This window comes from Atractosteus spatula, chromosome 11 (assembly GCF_055471065.1).
Source record: "Atractosteus spatula isolate fAtrSpa1 chromosome 11, fAtrSpa1.hap1, whole genome shotgun sequence".
Lineage (NCBI taxonomy): Eukaryota > Metazoa > Chordata > Actinopteri > Semionotiformes > Lepisosteidae > Atractosteus > Atractosteus spatula.
In genome coordinates this window covers 5,338,729-5,359,771 of record NC_142716.1, presented here as the reverse complement: position 1 = coordinate 5,359,771, position 21,043 = coordinate 5,338,729, and the positions used below count along the sequence as shown (strand labels likewise).

At 39.0% G+C, this 21,043-nt stretch overlaps 1 protein-coding gene across 1 annotated transcript in view; it reads right to left on the bottom strand.

Annotated features, from left to right (window-relative positions):
* Positions 1 to 20,547, bottom strand: part of slc6a9 (solute carrier family 6 member 9) — a 62,775-nt gene extending 42,228 nt beyond the window's left edge. Inside the window, exons 1-2 of the mRNA XM_088927588.1 lie at positions 20,477 to 20,547; positions 792 to 1,025 (exon numbers count right to left, since the gene is read on the bottom strand). Of these exons, the coding sequence (XP_088783714.1) occupies positions 792 to 821 (30 nt within the window). The 5' untranslated portion in view covers positions 822 to 1,025; positions 20,477 to 20,547. The remainder of the gene's footprint in view (positions 1 to 791; positions 1,026 to 20,476) is intronic.
* Between the last annotated feature and the right edge of the window lie 496 nt (positions 20,548 to 21,043).

Genomic DNA, 21,043 nt, shown 5'->3' with positions numbered 1-21,043 from the left:
CTTGATTTTAGAAGTCACGCTTCAGTTAACAGGCGCCTGCTTTCTTATTGTCTTAAATGTATTGATTATGGGAAAAAAAAAAAGTTAAAAAAGTAACAATGATACAGAGTAAGAAACTTTTACACTTAAGAAACGGTTTAGGAAATGCACTGAATTCTTCACTTTTAGTGAAGACTACTTTTTGTTCTATTAAAAAAACTTCCAAATAAGCCAGAAGAGACTGTAGAACTGAAGGAGGAACAGTACTGTCTCGGATCGGATCAAGGAAACACTGCAGCCTAATAAAATATTCAAAGTATTAATTGCTAGTATCTTTATGTTGCTTCATAGCTGAGCTGATCTACTAAGGATTCAGGGAGACTGCACGCTGTTGCAGAGTCCCTTATGCACATCTCAGAGTTAGCCTGATGCTCATGTAGTAATTACTTTACCTTCTATGCTCTGTGTTCCATGTGGGAATTAAACATGTTCCAATGTGGAAGATGCCGGTAACTAATGAAGACCAATCATGAGTTTCAGTGAGTTTCAAACTCAAACTGCACGTCCATGCAAAAAGGTCATTTTCCCCATGCTAAACTCCCAATGAACATGTCATTACCTTCTGTACTGAGCCACACACATTTATTTTGTGGCTTGTTTCAGAACGCTTTCGTTGTCACCCAGAATGTTTCAGCAACTCTGAAAACGTACTTGCTTTATTGTGAAGCAAATGAATTTCAGTTGGATCCACTAATCTATTTTTCAATGTCGCTGATGTCCTGAGATAAAAAAAATAACAATAAAAACCCTACCTGCACGGCCAGATATCGTTTGTCTTCCATAGCCAGCTTCTGAAGTCAGGGCCTTCCGAGCAGTCTTTACCTCCACAGCGCTGTTTTTTGTGTCGTTTTTGTGGAGTCGTGCTGTAGCTACTTGTGTCCCTCTCACTTTTTCGGCTCACTCCGTTTCTGTCTTTTTCTCCCGTTGCAAATGAAGTGGCGTCTTGCTTTGTGTTAATTCTCTACTAATCCGAGAACTTTTCAGCACTATGAAAGAAACATGTGACAAGATGGGGGGGTTAGGGAGGGGGGGGAACAAAGAAAAAGTTTAAAAAAAAGGCTTTTATTCAAATCCGGACTTTTCTTGACCAATTTCATATAGAACTGCACTATTGACACTTATTGCAACCACTAATGCTGTTAAATTGACAACTATGTTGATAAAAATAAACACAACATTCAGCGGTAGCAAAACAGAATGGCGACACTTCAGCTAGCCTTGATGCTTAAGAATGGCCAAACACTGCCACTAAATGTGGGAATATTCTTCTGTTCCAAAGCTATGCATCCATGAACCTCAGGCAGAAATAAAAGACCATAACACGAAATTGGAGGAATTAATTTTTCTTAAGCCATTATGTAATGGTCAGCCAAATTTACAAACACATGATATTTCTTTCCTTTTGTTTTGTTAAGAGAAGAAAGCAATAAGCTGAAAGGATTTACGCTGCACTTTGCTGCCTTTCAAAGATGTCTTTGAACCAACACCAGAGAAACATTTTAAAGTGGAAAAAGTTCTGTACTATTCCAATATTTTGACAGGTGTTGTTTTATATCAAGATGTTAAAGGTGTTAGCCATCCGACAGCAGCAGTGTGGTTAGCCAGAGAAAGAAAAATATTTTCCATTCTAAATATCAGGCTGTTCCTAAGAGAGACAATTCAAAAGCAATTATCATATCTATAGTGTCAAATGCTGAAGCAATTCATACAGTATACCGTACATTTATAAAGAACTAAAGGGTTTGGTATCTTGAATCGTGATGCAGATAGCTTTGGGTACAATAGGTGACAGTACACAGAACAACGCCAAGTAAAGGTCTAGAGTAAATTTACTCAAAATATTAGTTTGAAGACTTGGTACTTCAGACCTGCCACCTAGCACAATTCTTTGAAATGATAACTTAAAAGGTACAGTTTGCACAATGTCATTTATAACTTGTGTTGACAAAATGTTATCTTTCTGTGAAGAACAAAACTTGCATTGTGACATTCCACAGAATTTACACAAACGTTGCTAATATAAAAGCTAAATCTAAAAAGTAGCTTTCTCATCTTATCTTAAAACAAGCTTCATAATTCCAGTTTAAGTAGCACAAGAATGCAAAAGAAAAATAGCAGGTAAGTACAGCTATTCTGGGTGTTGCCTATTTTCTATAGTCTTCAAGCCTGATGTGATAATAATTATAATTATCTATTCAACATGAGGTTTGTAAAGCATATATTAAGGAGAGCTGTGAAAGTTCTTTCTCCTTATGTAAGGGACAGTGTACCATAGTGGGTAAGCCCCCGGGCTCATAAGTGACAGGTTGTGTGTTCAAGGCCCTCCTGAAGACAGGACTGTTGTAATCTTAAACAAGATACTTTACCCCAGCTGTATAAGTGGGGACATGCAGTGCTAGGAGGTAAACCCTGCGATGGAAATCTCTCCTTTTCACACAAATCCTAAAAGATAAAAAATAAAGTCTTCCAGAAATAGCCAAAACATTCAACAAGACACAAAAAACTGACTCTGTTAAAGTAACGTTGCATTAAAAATATACCAAAAGGAAGTCTAGTACAAGCTATCCAGCCATATTCCAAGACCATACCCTGGATTCATTTAAGAAACAGCAGGAGGAAATCCTTGGATCAATCAAATACTAACCACCACATGAACTAGATGGTCTGAATGGCCTCCACTCCTTAATCGTTCTTATGTGCTTACTGCCTATACAGGTAGATTTAAAATATATCAGTCACTAGAGGGCAGCATAATTAAATTCAGAAAAAAAAACAGCAGGAATGGAAAGACAATCACATTGTCCGTGCTAACTGCAATAGAACAAAGAGCAAGATTAATTTTCTGATTGGTGTAATCTTGAGGTAAACCGAAGAACAGCTATATGTTTGTTTCTTTTGAAGCTGAATGATGCTCTAATGAAGACCATCGAACCACTTCAAGAATATCAGAAAGTGCCTGGGCATAATGAAAAGAATTTAATGATGTGAAAAAAAAATCAAAACACAAACACTGTCCTGAAATTTCCGATAAACACTGCAACATTCAATTTTCACAAGAGCCCCAAACATCTTACACACAGATAAGCAGGGTTAAATAATTCCCTGTTTTTTCATGTGTGTGATAAAGTATCAGAATGAGTAAGTATGAAGAAAGATAGGAAAGCCATGCCCTTTCTAGTTTCACCACACAGATACTGGAAAAGGTCATAAAATCATTGCTTAAAATCCGCCCGCAAGCTTTCTGAACAGAATGTGAAGGTCTTTCTTTATCTTTTATTTGTTTAATCTGTTAAAAATACACGAGCTAAAATGCCAGGTTATCAGCCATAGAGCCAGAGAAATCAAGCTGTTTGTTGTGCAGCAATCCAATGATAAAGGCTGTACCAGTAGTATTATAGTTTTTTGTATATGTGTATTTAACAAAAAAAGTCTAAACAAATGACACTAATGGAAAGACTATAAGCACATTTTAACTTTCAAATCTTTGCACAGCAAAAAGTACCTGTTAAATACCTCACAAAATCCAAATTTTAGCTTTACATCAGCATGACTGAAATTTTGTTTTCCCATACCTTAAAATATCAGCGCCTGAATTTAATCACAATCCATACATGCAGTTATGTCTGTGACCTTAGTACCCCTAAATACACACACACACAGCATCTGGATAAAGATGATCATTTCTACCGCTGTCAGTGAAGTGTTTTGTTGTCCATCCACCCATTGCCAGTCCACTTTTCCTGGTGTGTTATTCATTTCACAGACATGTATATCGAAAGTGAAACACTCCTGTAACCATTTCTACAGCTAGGCACTTTACTGAAGCAATCTGAACTACCTTGCTCAAGGATACCACAGCTTTGTCACAAATCAGATCTGAACCTACAGTCTTTCAATTATGAGTCCAGAGCAACTAAACATAACTCTACACCCCTGCCACACTGCACTCCTGGCTTCAAAACAGGGCTTTACACAACCTGTCAGAATCACCAGGCACGTCCACAGGAGGAAAACACCCTTTTCTTTGCTCACTGCACTCTATCGCCCTTTTTGATCCTCGCCCTTTCAAAGGCCTCTCGGACAGACCTGCATCTATGCTGCCATGAAGGCTTGTCCTGTCAAGAGCAGCTGTTTGCCAGGTATCTGGGTCAAGTTTGCCCGGGCTCAGGTGGGTCTTCAGGGTGTGTTTCTAACATTCGCATTGTCTGCCATGGAACAGTTGTCACCTGTCTCTAGAAGATGGCCTCTGGGAGAAATGCATCCTCCATGTAGCCAGAGTAGCCTGACATGCGAAGCTGCACTTGGACAATTACACTCTCCACGCTAATCACCACCCACCTGTCAAGAAAGCCTTAAAGTTCATCAGTACTGTTACTTCTGCATGGAAGGCAGGAGTGTGGGCATGCTCCTACCATGATCAAGTTCACTGACGGCATTTTCCCCTAGACAGAAGACCCTGTCAAATCTTATATTATGAATTGGGAAATTAGGTCTCAGCAAAAGGACCATTCTTATTGTTCTTAAGCCTGGGAACAAGGCCTGTGAATGACAGGTGTGAATTTTAGCTGCGTACCAATTGAAACCAAGGACATTTTTTTAAGGTAAGGTAATTTGTCAACAAATGACCCCAAAGGTGTTGTTTATTTCATGAACAGCATCTTTATGCTCATTGCTTCCCATCTCAATTTTATTGTAGGCCAGGTTCTTGCCCAGTCTTGACACTTGTGTAAATCTCTTTTTTGAAAGTTTATTGCCTTTACCAGAATCTAGATCACTGATAAAGTTATAAAGAGCAGTGGCCCTAATACATATCCCTATGTTACTCCACTAATTAGGCCTAGATCACACTAATCTGTACTGCTTTCCATCTATTATCCAGCTCTTAAACTGGTTGTAAAATGTAAAATAATTAAATTGACTGCATCTCTGTTAGTATGTGCAGTATACTTTGCTAGTGATGTTTGTCTTTTGTTGTATTGTTGTGATGGACTCTACTGCAAACTATAATATAGCTCGAAATGAAATGAATTAAACCCATCGGCTTATTCCTGATACAGGATAAGAAATTCTTCTGATTCTTTCCATTGGTGTGTAGACCTCTTTCTAAAATTATTTTATTCATGCTGCAAATTCAGGTTTGCCCTCACATAAATGCATCCTAAATGACAAGCCTTTTCAAAGACACCTGCAGCTAATCATAAACAGGTCTATCACTCAGAAGTTAGTGTCCGTTACAATCTTATTAAATTACACAATAAGGGTTTTTTTAGAAAATGTGACTCAACAAGGACGCCATAACTCTGTCCACAGTCTCCTGTATAAATTACTTGGTACTTGCTGAATGTCAGGTTTTCCTTTTCCTGCCCTGTGCTTTTCAGAAGCACTGCAGCAGGCCCATTAAAGACAAGCTGAAAAAAGGCATACCTCTTACCGACTGTAGAGTACATGCCAGGGAATGCTTATGAGGGTTTATACAGTGACAAAACATCTCGAAGGCCTAGACGTGCTTCAGCATACCGAACAGATACTTAATCATCCTGCTTACTCACTGTCTACAGAGAATAAAAGGAGGTAATATAAGAAAACAAAAACATGCATCTGAGTTTAAAACCAAAAGCCTCAAAAGAGTAGAAACAGGCAAAGGTTCATTCCCTGCTGAAAGGTATAGAAAATACCTTTCTATGAGCCTTCTTTAGCCAAAACCAAATGGTTCTTTTCTTTACCTTTCAGCATGATGGAAAGAATCTTTACCTGTTCCTTTGCAGCAGAAGTACGCTGACACAGCCTATGCATGCTGATTTTCCCTACTCAAACGTCTTCTATTTTAGTATTTATGTGAAGAAAATCACGTAGAACAAAATAAGGAAGGATATGTCTCCTAATGATTGCCATTGTTCAGGAAAACGTCATTGTCTACAAAAAAATCAAGGAACACGGTGTTCCTCTACACCTGTCTTTGTGCATCTGTTCCTTTAAGGCTCATTGAGTAATACCTACAACTGCACCACTGAATTAGATTCAAGAGATACGTAACATATTGCAGTTAACAAATACTGCAGTGAGCCATCAAATTACACTTTAACACGGCCCTGTTTACTGGCTGTGTTGATTATCTGACAAGAAATTGAATGCAAATGCTGCTCCAGTACACTCCTGAAAATGTTTTTCATGCTTAATGCAAACAACTGTCCTACTTGTCTGTAGTGGCTTTTTCAGTGTATATTATCTGCTCGGTTTTAGTGCAGAACCACTGCTGACCTCATAGCACAGCCAAAATAATAAAACTGGACAGCTGTATGATCAAGACTCAGTGATTGCTCATTTAAAGTTATGTAGTGCTTACGTAACACTTGGACTCAACAGATGCCTTCTGAACAGGTCAAAGCACAGACTTATACCCAGAGCATACCTTCATCTACAGTCCATACTGTCATGGAAATTTACTGCATAGAGCTCCTGGCTTGGAAAGTATATTTAGATATCCTTATAATATTACAAGTTCAAAAAGAATAGGAGATCTGTGAAAGTCTGTTCATATTCAGAAACTGTATAACAAACCTTTCACAGCCGAACAAATCTTAAATTTGCTTTCACATGGAAATACTGTAAAAAAGCCATTTTTGTCTTATTGCCATTTTTGTCCAAAACAAAATTTAATTAAATTTCATTTATCTACAGTGTTAGTCTTATTTTTATTTGGTCCAGTTCTTTGTCGTGTTTTGAAGCAAAATTCTACATGGACAAATGGACAAATATCCAATCAAGTCTCTCCAGATGTGTCATGCTATGAAGTAGAGAACAACATTTCTCTTACATACTGTATAACTTGTTTTACTCTGCAATCGGGCACTTCACAGAGTGAAAATGTAACATGTAAAAACATTTTTTTCAACATATGTTTCAAACTGTTTTAAATTGGGACGTCAAAAATAGTGCGCAAGCAAAATGAGATTAGTAAGACAAAAAGGAAACTGAAATGTTAGTATTTATATAATTTTTTAGGGCTAGTTATTTTGACATGTAATAGTAAAAGGCATCACATGGCATGAGTCCAGAACGCCTGTAAATGAAATGCCTTCAATTATTCTTAAAGCCCTCTAGGAATAATGACACCATTTCTTAATATTATGTACAGTATTGGAAAAGCAAAGCCCAAACTGTTATTTATAACATCACACTCTACCAATTTGTATCGATGATCATTAAATTAGTATTAATGATAAGTACAATTCAATATACAGGTTACTTCTGGGCAATTCCTTACATACCTTTAATCTTATTAGAAGACACATCTACTTTGTGTTCAATTCAGTGACCATAAATATTGGAGCACCTTTACTTCAAATAGGTTTTAGTGTTTAAAAGTCAGTATTCGGTTGCATATCCTATCGAGGCAATAACTGCATAACATCCGCCAACCATTGAGCTCACCAAACACTTTACATAATCACGGGAGGCGTTTTGCTGAAGTCACTTTGATTTTTTGCCTATTCTTGGGGTGCTGGGACCTTTTTCTTCAGTATGCAAAATGCACGCCCAACTGAACTGAAATCTCAAAGTCTTAGACCTCCGTGCTTTGAGGGCACTGTGAGCACTTTCTGAATACTACATTTACTATACTCAGCGAGATCATAATGAAGGAGTCACGCTGCTTGTTTTTGCTTGGGTCGTACACATATTTACATCTCTTTCCATCCATCTGCACCGCTCATTAACATACAGAAGGGTTTGTTTTGAGTGGCCCTGTAGCTGAATTTTAGCATGATACAGGATTAGCGTGTCCCGGGTGCTCTTCATGTTCCAGCTCGCTCAATCCCCTGAAGAGTGATGAGTTCTCACTGCACTACTTAAGCAAGGTAGAGTGGATTATTCGCATGCCACATCAATCTTTAGCATGACTTGGAAGGGTTGGGAAAGCTATGCTTTGCCTTAAGGATTAAGTTACTCAGCGGTCTCACCCTCTTGAGCTTGCCAGCTGGCAGTTCGGTTACAAAAAATGGGGAGGGAGCATGGATTTCAAAGCAGGTAAAACTAAGTCATAGCAAACCAGAAAGATTTATTAATTCTGTATTCTTATTATTGACATATTATTATAGTAATGTTTGCTAAATCCAGAAACAGAACTTCCTTGTTTGACAAAACTAATCATTTGTTTTTAAAATGCTTATATGGACTATACAAAGCATAGTTACACTGAAACGTAATTTAAACACTGAATTTAAAATTGATAAGCAAATATAATTTGCACATGCCTGCAGGTTCTACACTATCCATCTCATAAAAAGATAAATCGTCTGACACTGCACAAGAAAAGTCACGCTTGAAAAGAATGTCACTCACTTTTTTTTCACTCAGTTTTTAAGACTTGTTTGTTTTCTTGGACCTGCTTCAGTTGGTGTCCAAAACCAAGGACCGCAGAGAACAAAGTGCAGCTCTCTCTAGAAGTGCAGCTACTGTACTGGCATGTTGTGAGATGTCAGGAGGCTGGATAGGGCAGCCGGTGTGTCACAGACAACTACCTCAAAATTCCACACTGAGCTTTTTGTTTTCTGCGTTTGCTTTAATCACAGGGTGGCACTTTAACCTTACCATGAGTTTCCCAGATAAATCCACTAAACCTACAAGTCACAAGGTGAGCTGCCTTTCAATCACTGGGAAGTTGCAGAGTGTTCAGGCTCATCAGCACCTCAGGCAGAGTGTGGAAGTAATGCTGATCGCTAATACAAGAGCTCGTTGAACTAGCATTTCAGTCCTGCGGTTTGACAGTTTAGCCTAAAGTGTGTTGTTTATGGTTCTCAACAGCAGTAAAAAGAAATGTCCATCCAAAAATTATTTCAATTGAATAGAGATGCAGTACACAGTAAACACAAGTATAATGTTTAAAATCATTATAGTTAACAATAAGACATCCATACTCAAAGGGCAATTAATACTTTTCACCAAATTGAGAATGAGCACTCAGTGACTGCTAATTACCATTTAAACAGCAACAGGCAGATGGAAAATAAACAGCAAAAAGTAACAACCCTAAGCACAGCATCTTCCCAAAGACCAGGCGGCGTTTGAGTGAACATGTAGTTAGGGCTGCCAGCTTCAAAGGTTTATTTTTGTCCTCTCTAAATGTCTCTAAAGCAGCAATTACCACTGCTAACCCAAATCCCTTTTTTAAAAATAACAAGCATCAAGATTCTTTTTAAACAAGCAAGTATATCTCAAATTACGCGTCCCTTAAAGCAGACTGGAAGTATAGTCAAAATTACAGATTTAATCTGGATTCACACCAGCTGGCACACAAACTAAAAATAATAAAGCCAAAAATGAAGAACCAGAAAAGAATGAAGTTTGATTCAAAATATTAGAGTAGATAATACTTATAAAGATTAAACACCTGAAACTGTAATCAATTTGCAATGCAAAAAAGGCACTACCGTCCATGTTTTTGAGTTTGCTTATGTCCAGAGTTTATGGAGCTGTTTGCACTGCACACAAGCTTCAACTATTAATATGGTAAGGAATCACCCTGTAGCCAACTCATTTCTGTCTCTCACACATTGCAAAATATTCTGTACACCATTTACAGAGGATGGTGATATGGAACAAAACACTAATCCATAATGGCCATTCACACTTTCCTTTTAAACAGATCAAGGAAACATTACAAAAGACTAGTGAACTGCAGAGCATGTACTGGTCTCTGATAAACCCTGCATTTGTTCTGATTTAGTCAATAAACGAAGCTACAGGAACACACCACAAAAACAAAAACTTAATTAAAATAACATTTAAAACCCACTCAATCCAGATTTTCTTGGCAGTGCCAATCCAGAAGATGCTCAAATGCATGCACTATGTGGACAGACTCAAGCTCCATGATAATACACATTAAAACTTTCAGGAGGCAGCTCTGCCTATTCTCTCCCTAATCTTTATTAATCCAATTTCATATGTGTCACTGAATTGTTTTAAGCACAGGCAACCAGGCTACTATGTGATTTCTTTGTCTGCTTTTTTGTTTAATTTTTTTTGACACATGTTTTTCATACACCATTAGATAGGACCAAATAACTCAGCGAACGGAACTGACAAGCTGATGGTTATCACTGAATTTCTGGGCACACTGAAAAGGTTTTAATACAGAGCTAAACCACGCTGAAAAGGTAACAGGAGAATGCAGACGTGAATGGGAACTTACAAAATTCCCATTCCCATCTCCAAAAACAGATGGACGGGAGATTAATTTTACATTTAAATTATAAGAGCCTTTGTGTTTAAAGACAAGAGAACAAAATGGATAACAATGATTTAACACAATAACACAACCTTAACATTAAAGGAAATGTCCGCCTGTTTTGCCAGAATTAAAGCTCACTACCCTGATGGTCCAACAACTTGGAAACTTTCAAACTGAAGGACCAGCAGGAACAAAAAACAGAGAAAAGGCTACAAACAAAAGAAGGCCATTCGTATCTAACGTACCTAGTTTGCTAGTTAGTAACCAATTGACTCAAGAAGCTCATCCAGCTGTTTCTTGATATCAGCTTCAACAACATTTACTTGGCTGATGCCCCTATCCAAAGTGGCATACTGAACATTGGCACCCACTTATACAGCGGCTTATTTTACTGGAACAATTCAAGTGCAGTAATTTGCTCAACACTGGCAGCAGTGTAAACCCACAGCCGTCTCCTTACAAGTTAGGGTTCTGGCCAAAGTGGCTGGGAAGTTTGTTCTGTACTCCCAGAACACTTTGTATAAAGAAGTGCCTCCTGTTTTCAGTTTTAAAACGATTTCCAAATACTATAGTTTACATGGAAAGAGACGTTTATGACTAGGGTAAACAGTGAGAACAGAAGAACACCTATTTCTATCATAACATTTTGAGCATAAAACCATACGTGCATATTACAAGATGTTTTAATTGGTATCAGACTTCCAGCTTCTATGAAATAAAAGGGCCACCACTGTTCGGAATCTGTGCAGGTCATTTCTAGAATCCATTTCCCTATCAAGAACAAAATAGTAATAGTATTAAATTTACAACTGCGCCTTTAAAGAGACTGAAGTGAAGCACCTGTCCACGTGACAGCACAGCACTGCTACCACCAGGATCTCCCACCATTGCTCACAGGCAATTTCTGCTTGAGACCCACACAAAACCACCACCGAGACAATTTAAATTGACTCATGGAATACCCTTGAATATACCAGATAGTGACCTTTTGTGTATTAAGGAAACATTCAAACTACAGTTAAACCTAATAAACAGTATGAGTTCTCCTCTATGTCAATCACACAACTGAACAATAGCAAGGACTTGCATTAAAATTAAGTCAGACTTACTTGAATATTGAAAGGCTTAAAAAAAATCACAATTCGATCTGACCTGTCCCTCCTAGAAAAGTTACCAGGTCTGCAATTTTGACTTCATGAAAACTTCCAAAATGGCAACACTGTCCAGAGACACGGCCCATTCAGTCCCCAGGGCTAATACCACACGGTCAACCTCGGCCAGTCATGAATATTGCTGCGTGGTATGCCTGAAAAGTACAAATTAATGTAAGTGCTGTGGAAATAGTACCCCGATTCAGTTCCAACTGTACTTGTTGAAAGACAGCTGCTAGATTGATGCTAGCAGGTCAGTTAGACCATCTTCCTATGGCTCCTGTAGAGATTCAAGTTCAAGATAAGATGGATAAGCTTGAAGGATGGTGTGGAGTGGGGAATTCTCTTCTCAACTCTCTCTTTTACAGGATTATATGGAATGGGAAAAATCTAGGATTATTTATGCTCAAAGGGATGATGCTACCATCTTAATACCTGCATCTATGGATCATACTGAATTATGGTTTGAACTTTTGCAGATAGCTAATGGTCACCTGTTAGAACCAAAAGTACAGTAGGTTGAAATTTATTCTATACCTTTCCAGGCTAATATAGGGGCTAACCTATATAATTAATGTAGGTTATAACTTAATTACAACTGCTACAAACGTTTGCATGGCTTAATTACCTGTGAAAACATTAGAGACCTCCCACATGATTTGCCAGTGATACAGCTTCCTCTAGAGTACAATCTCGGCACTCGTAAGGCAGACGGATAACTTCAACCTATTTGTGCTTAGCAGCTAAAGACCAGACATTTCATGCATCCTCAGGAACCTGCGAAGTCCCTGCTTGCTATTACATACAACCAGGATATCAAAGGGTAAAGGTGATGGGACAACCTTTAATGCCAGTCCTGGAATTAGCTCTTCATGTTTGTCTAATGGAAGCAGAAGACTGGAACCTGCAGGGAATCCAACACCTGTAGAAAACTATGGATAACGATTTATATGGCAATGATCTGATTCAGACAAAGGTTCACCTGCAGTACACATGGTATCAGCTTTTCAGGGCTCAGTGTCAAGATGGTCAAAATAAACTGGCATAGGTTAAGTACCTGTTCAATACTTCTAACCCAAAGAACAATAGCTTTATATCTTCGCTATGCTGATTCTCCTGTTTGTAGCTAATTGCTTTTCTCAGTTGTCAATCCTCTTATTTTGTAAGCTTCAAAAGATGAGGTAAAGCAACAACATGAATGTGCAGAAAAATACACCTCTGATACTCATGGTGCACCTGTTCTGTGCTTACAAATTTTTAAGGTCTACAGATTCCAATACACATTCACATAATTCAGTTTAAAGAAAACAGATTCATTGCAAATTTGCCCAGGGGTGATAAGTATTCTTAGAAGTTAAAAGCATTGAGGGCAATTCTGGGAAATCTCAACATCTGGAGTGTCTCTTAGATCGATCTGAAACAGAAGGTCAGCAAGACCTCAGAGTCTCACAAACAATCCCTGCCTTTTCGCTCAGATAAGGCAAATGCACCACAAATTCCCAGAGATTCATAAAACAACTATATCACTGTAGGTTTCCACTGAGAAGCAAATACCCACTAGGCACAGCAACCCCCCAGCTCCCCGTTTCTAATTATAGCACTTTAGGAAATTTCCATCACAGCTAGCATGGTGTATTTCTCTCTCTCTTTTCCTGTGACAGCCGTTAAGTCAATTTCACACTTTAACTCTAGAAGAGAGCTAACCATACTGAACTTGGATATCAGGAGAATATTAACAATCATTTTTTAATTTGTTTTGTAATCAAATAACACAATTGCATCCTTACCATGTTTCTCAGTATTGTTCTGGTAAACAAGAAGCCTTGAACAAACATTTATTGGCTAGGATTACATGCACTTCTATACTAAGTTAAGCATTATTAAGAAACATCAAAGCTTTCCAAATTGTCCTATGGTGTAGAATTAAGACTGCTGACCAAAATAAGGATAAGAAATAAAAAAATCCTCTGTGACTAGCTTGTGAAGGGAACTATAGGAAGTTACACAGTGATTCAATATTTTTCTGTTTGGTACAATTATCAGGATCAAAGAATAAACCGAAAAACAAACAAACAATAAATTGATGTTATCTCAGTATTCTAGGCAACTGTACAACAACGGTCGTACAACAAAAATATATATTTCCTCTTTAGAAAACATACTGGTGAACTACAGAACATAGAAGAAAACCACCAGAGCCATTTTACAAAGATCTTTACAATTTAAATAATGTGCCAATTTTTATGATATACTGTACATCTCATTTGTAATGTACCAAGTCTATTCTTCCATGCTTGACAACCGAAATCCTTGTTATTCATTGCCAGTTTTAAAGATACAAAGCTTGGCTTTGTGAAGACTTTTTGTTTTGCTTCTGCCAGTTAAGTACATGCAGAATACATGTTCAAACAGGAGAGCTATAAAGAAGAAATCCAAAGGTCAGGTCACGAAGGAATCCCAAAGTGTAAATTGGAATTGAAAGCAGATGTGAAAATGACCAGTAACCATCTCAGACATTTCCTGATCTGATTTTCCCCCACTCCTCATTCCCTTACGGATTTGAATTGTACCACCCACTCTGACCGCATACACACCACCACCTTCCAACGCACGTGGAGAAACTAACTCATTGCTCTTCCAACAGCCATTCAAAATATTTTACTACAGTACAACCCCTGACTACTTCAGATTTCAAAAGTGACAGATGCATCGCAAATGTTATTAAGTATTCTTAGAGAATGAAACAAGCAGAAATTCAGAAGGAACATCCTATACTACCCATTGGAAACAAGCGAAGAACAAATCTGTCCCCTAGCGTTCCGGACCGTTGGTGACCCTGATCACTCAGGAAAGAGAGCCCTGCTGCGTGTGCGGTCAAGGCCCATGATCAATTAGTCATGCCTGACCTGAGTCCCAGGCTGTCCAGCTGGGATCGCTTTACAATCTTGTGATCATTCAACATTAAATCCCCATTGAAATCCAACAGTGACGTACAGAAAAATGGCAGTGTGCTCGGCAGTGTCCAGATATGCTAAACTAGTAGCTTTTATTGTTAAAGAAGTAATCGTTATCTACCTGTAACCTAATGACTGGTAAACGATGCAATAGATAGGGCAGCAGAAGACACTAAAAGTTCCATCCTACTTCTGTCTGGAATTTAACATGTTGTACATGTTGTATCAGACCTATGCAGGCTGGCTGAGAGTACAAATATTTAGCTTTGGCAAGTGCACCATGATCTCATTCGCTAACATTTAAAATCAGTGAAAGCCATGTGTGACTCAGCTGTATTTATGTAAGCAGAACTCTTAACGCAACGCGTCCTTTTTACTTCTCTCCATGCTTTGAAAGGGTGCTAGCAACGTCCGCTTTAACCACGAGATGTCAGTATTTGGGAGAGGGCCATAATGTAAAATTCCACTCCATTAACAGAGACGGCAAAGTGACTTGGGAAAAAAAAACAGTAGCAGATGGAGTTGTTATTTCACCTCTTTTAAACCTGAAACTTGAAACTATGAAAAGTTACAATTTCCAAGTTACACGGATCTGTTCGGTTGAGAAGGTCTGCAGTATCGAACATGTAAAACCTTCAAAGCAATGATTAACGTACAGATCAACTTTCCAAGACACATTCCAGATCCTAAAGGAAGTTTCCCATGGCCTTATGAAACACAGCAAATTCATGTAAGGAACTGTGCGTTTTACAGAAAACCCCATTTGTGCTGTGCAAACTCCTCAAGTGCAGAATCATGGGCTACTACTACTTCAGCATGTGTAAGGAAATCTTCTCCCAGGGAACAAATTCCAGAACTCTTGTGGTGGCTTCACACATGAGAAATCCCTATTGCCATCAGTGCTAAGTTGTTTTTAATAATGGAAATGTGCCCCTTGTGGGCTCAACAGTAAATTCATTTCTTTCTGAGAAGCACTACATCGTTCTGCTCTTCATTTATTTTATGGGGATGCATAAAGAACTATTTAAAACAGAAGCAAATCCAAAAATACCTCAAGAATTTGTTGTGCCTTATTAAAACAATCACGCTGGAGTATTTTTTTTTATTTTCATTTTTTTTTGCAGTATCAGAAGATAATGCTTATCAAAAGCAGACATTATGTCTAAGAATACCATGACCTTGCAAAAGGCTTCTCTTGTCCTTAGTTAACACTATGATAGACAAAATGGAGTGTACAGTTAAAATAAAAGATAAATTGATTCAGCTATTAAATAGTAGGAAACAAACTCCAAGATAAGGCTGTTTAAAAAAATCCTTAAAACCACTGTAATACAAAAGATTTGTGACTAGAATAGAATACCTTTGCCACTAAAGCTGTTCATTTCTAGCAGTCCTTGTTATTTATAGGCATTATCTGATACCATAGACAGTAATTTCTTTGCATTTCTGACCAAAGAAACTCACATTCATGTGTATATAACGAATTGAGAAATGTCTCACCGAGTCCTAGGAAACTTTCTTTGTAAGTGAAGGCAATACATGTGTGTACAGGTATCAAGCAGTTGCTAATGGCTCCCAAAAATGAAAACCGAATACCATGTTGTTTAAAGCTGTGCTCTAGGATGTACATAGACTGAGTTATATACCTGTATGTATGTGGCAAAATATTTACTTTAACAGTTATTTACTTGTATGTGCCCATGTGGGGGAAGTCAAAGTTTACAGAAGCTGTAGAAATTGCACTGATTCACCACACTGATTATGAACTGCAAGTTCAAAGCACATCTAAAGGTCTTTTTTTCCTTCACAACTCTTACATCGGAAAAAAAAACTGTTTCCAGTTTCTTTCCTCGGGTGGATAAAAATGCTTTCATGACACTTTCCCCACCCCGAAAAAATTAAACCCTGATTTCAGAACCTTTCACAGAGCCGTCATTACGTTCCTGGTCAAGGAAGGAGAAACTGCTGAAACCTATCATGAGTGTTAGATGTACAGTATACAGTATTACTTAGCAGTAGCAAAATTGTCAGCTGATACTATATTGTCAAGCTGAGTCTCTTGCAGGCAACTTCGTCTCTGGCCTAGTGACATTATCCAGGTGGAAAGATCTTAATAATACAGATTGACGAGAGCAGAGGTTGACATCTGTCATGAGTAAAAGGGTATGTCCAAAAGCTGTGCAAGATTAGTACCAAGAAAATGAGTGGTCAGGTCAGATGGCAAGAGTCCTGAAAACTCCAGGGTTCCACACCACTTAAGCTGCTCCACATTCATATTGACAACCGGTTGAAAGGGAGTCCTGCGTATATGCTTCACCAAACTAATGTTACATGTAACTGATGAACATTATTATTCCAATTTAATGAGGAAACGCAGAAATACTGTTAGACAGAAGGAGAGGAATGTTAAGTATAGGCTTGCTGCTGCTTCATGAAAATGCACATGTGCACAGGTCCTGCACTTGTTAAGATGCCTCTTTTAAATTCAGCTTTGACCCGGTGAACCACCCACTACTGCTCACACCTGGCTCTTCGGATGTTGCACATACAACGTCTACAGAAGGTAAAAGCTTAAGAAGGTCCATCAGTGCCTCAGCCAAGGGGAAAACTGAAAACTAGTATTTTGATAGCACTCACAATCTGAAGGAGAAATGAGCTGAGAGCATTCATCAAGGAAGACGACACTGAAATCTGATGCTCTGACATCAGGGCTGAAATAATTTTAAATCTCTTGCACTATTGATCCAGTATCTCAGAAACTTTCAACAAGTACAAGAGTAGGCGAGGCAGGCAAGTTTGTGGAGCTACATCTGTAACAGGGCCTGTATATGGGAAAGCCAGATTACATCAATTCCTGGGATTGAAATAAATAGCACTGTCCACTACTCTTGTGGTATGTAAAACACATGGTTAGGTATTGGATTTTTAAATATGTATGCAGGTTTAGCTAAAAGATCAGGAAAAATGTTTTAAAAAGACAAACCATCCTTGTTGTTAAAAACAAAAATTAGCTGCTTGCACTTTCCCCTTATATTTAATCCGATGCACTGCAACAATGAAAAAGTGATCAGTGATCAGGTATTAATTCATATATTTTTATCTTTTATTGTACACTCCTTTCCCTTCATCTGTGGTTCTGCATACTTGCGGTGTTAGGCAAAGCTGACATTCTCCACAGCCCGAAAATCATCAGACCGTCTCAGGGGCTCAGTTCAAAATTCATGCCCATGTTTTCCTCCCCATTAACTATCATATCTCTCTCCATAAATCAGATCTTTCTCAAGATTACTGCATTCAATAACTGTAAAAATGTGTGCTTTATGTTCATTTTTATAATATTGCTTTTTCTAAAAGAAACTAGGAAGTACTCTTCTGTCAAGTCCTTTTGTCATTTGGCATATTCCTGATGATTTGCACAGTGTAGTAGGTATACCCATGGTGTACAATGTATACTATAGGAGAGCCTTTCGCCAGTATACACATTATTTCATTATCCACTGGCATACAAATCTTTTAAGAAGAATTTACTGTGTGCAAAGTAAAACTATTAGCTGGAACTGAAAGATGAAAAGAGATATCAAATTAAAATCTAGAAAGCATGGAAAAAAAACAAGAGAACATAACTGTACAAAGCAAGGGCTGGATAGAAGGTTCACAGTACTGATGTAATCAGTTTGGCAAGTCATATTAATTAAGCTGGTTGTTTTCAGAGAGGTTAAAAACCTTTTGAGCCTGCTGGCCCAGTGGAGGTGAAACTTGTCCAGTTTCTTTAGCTTCAAGAAAACCGGAAGCACAGGGCCCCCCTAGATGAGACTGTAGTCTATCACAGACCACACCCTCAATAATGCTGCTCCCCAGTTACTGTAGGCAGGCTGGAATGAAGAGATCAGGATAAATTATCTTACCAAAGTGTAAAATAGTAGGAAAACAATGAGGACGTGAACCCACATCTTTCTGGTAATGAGCTCGGCTCTAATTACTGCTCCATGCTGCCCCCACTGGTATTTGGAAAGACAAAAAAAAACTCTCTCTCGAGGTCTCTAAACATCAAGGCTAAATAAGACAAACACACAATTTCCTTAAAAAGAGATGTAGCCATCCAACCTTTCTCCAAAGCTACAAACTGAAAGTGCACTCCACTGTATTTGTGAGATGATACTTTCTATTTCACTTGATCCAATCTAGTTTCATCACCTTTAACAACACGGCTGGATAGCTTGTTCCCACAACCCTTTAGGTCTGTGGATCCCAATCCTGGTCCTGGTGGCTCAAACACCTGTTGGTTTTTGTTCCAGCTGAGCCCTCAGTTACAAAATAATAATAATAATAATAATAATGTGAACTGTTAGTTTGTTAGTTCCCGGCTCTTAAGCATGTTAAAGCTTTAACCACTGTTGTAAGTGAAATAAAATCCTTGTGACTAGAAACGAAATGCAAATATTCCCATGAAGCAATGTCTTAGATCAATGAAGCCTTCAATGACCTAACGAAAGTGGGCAGGAATGAAAGCCAGCAGGTGTGTGAGTCACCAGGCCCCCAACTGGGAACCACTGCGTTAGGTGTTCCTCCTATTCTTGGTTTAAAACGCACTTGCACACAGTTTCCACTTGTATCCTCTGGTTTGTGCTTCACTGTTCAGTTATCATTCCTGTTGGCTCCTATGCAGGTGTGAGATCCCACTTTACTGTAAATAATAGCAAACATTTCACAGAGATATTTCTGCGTGTATTCTTGTCAGGCATTAAAGGTTAAAGGTGCTCATAACAAGTGTCCTAAACTGGCACCGGAAAAAACAATTCTAGCAGTACCAGTAAAGATGGCAAGGTTTAAAAGCCAGGACTCAAACAACTTCTGTACCATTATGTGATGTTTATTTTTTCAGGCATAAAAATGTAGCGTTTTGTTTTTGAAGGCCAGTGTCCAGGTTAGTAAAACCTCAGTTCAGAGTGCCCCCTGTGGCATGGGGATTGCCCAGTCGAACCCAGGCTGTGCCACCAGGAGCGTGTGGATAGGAGCTCCCAGGCCTGCGTGAGGTGGATTCAGAAGGGGTGTCCCTCAGCTTGCGGTCCGCCAACTTAACACCCAATGTTCAATTTATTTTGTCAGTATCACAAAGCTGAGTTCTTCTAATCCATATGCAGACATTAAGTTCATTTTATCACCGATACTAAAATAAAAGCATTAAAGTTCTGTAAACGCATACATGATGTTACCACACATATCTGTGTACTTTAAAAAAAAAGTTCTGTCTGCTCACCTTTCTTATGCATAGAGATATGCTGTAAATACAGTTCCTGTTGTACAATGATGTAAACCGCTCAACAGGAGATAACAGGCAGTCTTGGCCATTTCAATTTATGTTTAATTTGTGCTCCACAGTACCCCTGCGGCCGAACTAGCCTGCAGTACAGCACTTCCTCGCTGGGGCCCCGATGGCTGATCACCTCAAGCAGAGCACATCTCGACAGGCAGCAGCTGCCACGTGTTTCGTCTACAGCACCACTATAAATGACAGGGGCTGGAGCTGTAGTCTACTTCAGGACAGGGGCACCCATTATCAAAAGAAATAAAAATAAAATAAAATCCGGTACATCCATTACAACACGCGTAGCACACTGCTAAAACGCACGAAATTACTCAGGCGGCGCAGGCTGTAAAGTTTATTTTTCAGGCCATTCGTGAGACATCGGATAGCTGGCTTAAATTTGGCCCTACGCTACGGAACTGTAGCTAACTCGGACCCATTTAAGGCGGAAAAGTATGTTTACACTCCAAAGAAAAAAGAAACACCTTATAAAATGTAACAATGTGTAATTTCTAAATAAAACCGCGTTAATCGAGCGTCCCTGAGTAACTACGTTAAACCTGCAAGGATATTATTAAACACATTAATAACACAATTAAACGTGCATTGCATGTATTCTTACATTTACTTACGACGGAAATGTCAAAGTAAGTTCAAGGTAGTTCTGCAACTGGTATCTGAGGGGTTAATGACTGGATAAAAATATCACTACATATTTTCATACGTTTCAAGACACAGACTTGTGCCCGATAACTGTTAAGTCCGTCCGAAAACTGTTAGATTCGTGAGCCCTTACCATTAAACTGGACCCTCCGGTCGCCTTCTTGTGTGGCTGCGAAGCGCTCCCCGATTATGACAGCGTGCTCCGAAGTTACATCACATAGCCGTGTCTTTTAAAAAGCAGAACCTCCCCTCTGTTTTACCGCCCCTCCTTTCTTTCACTGAAATCTGCCTTCATTCCGATTTGCTGGGCCTCGGATGGCGAAGAAAACCCTTCCTCCGCCTTCGGCCCCTCCCATATGCTCTACAGTACCGCACTGCCCGGACTCCAAAACAAGACCGTGTGCTGGGCGTGTGCAGCATGTTCACAGAAGTGGATATCGGATTTCCCCCACACATTACTCTCCGTGGCTGCGTCCTCTTCTTCTTCTTCTTCTTCTTCTTCTTCTTCCTTTGCCCATTTCTTCAAGGCGGACGGGAGGGGACATAATTATTCAGCCGGCCCTCTCGTCCAGCTGAGTGAATGTGCGTGTAGCTTTCAGGCCGGAGCACCAAGCTCGCCTGCTACTCCGGCGCCCCGCAAAAAAAAAGGGGGATTCTTTCTCCTCTGTGATCCACTGTTATTTTGTGGATGGGTCAAGGT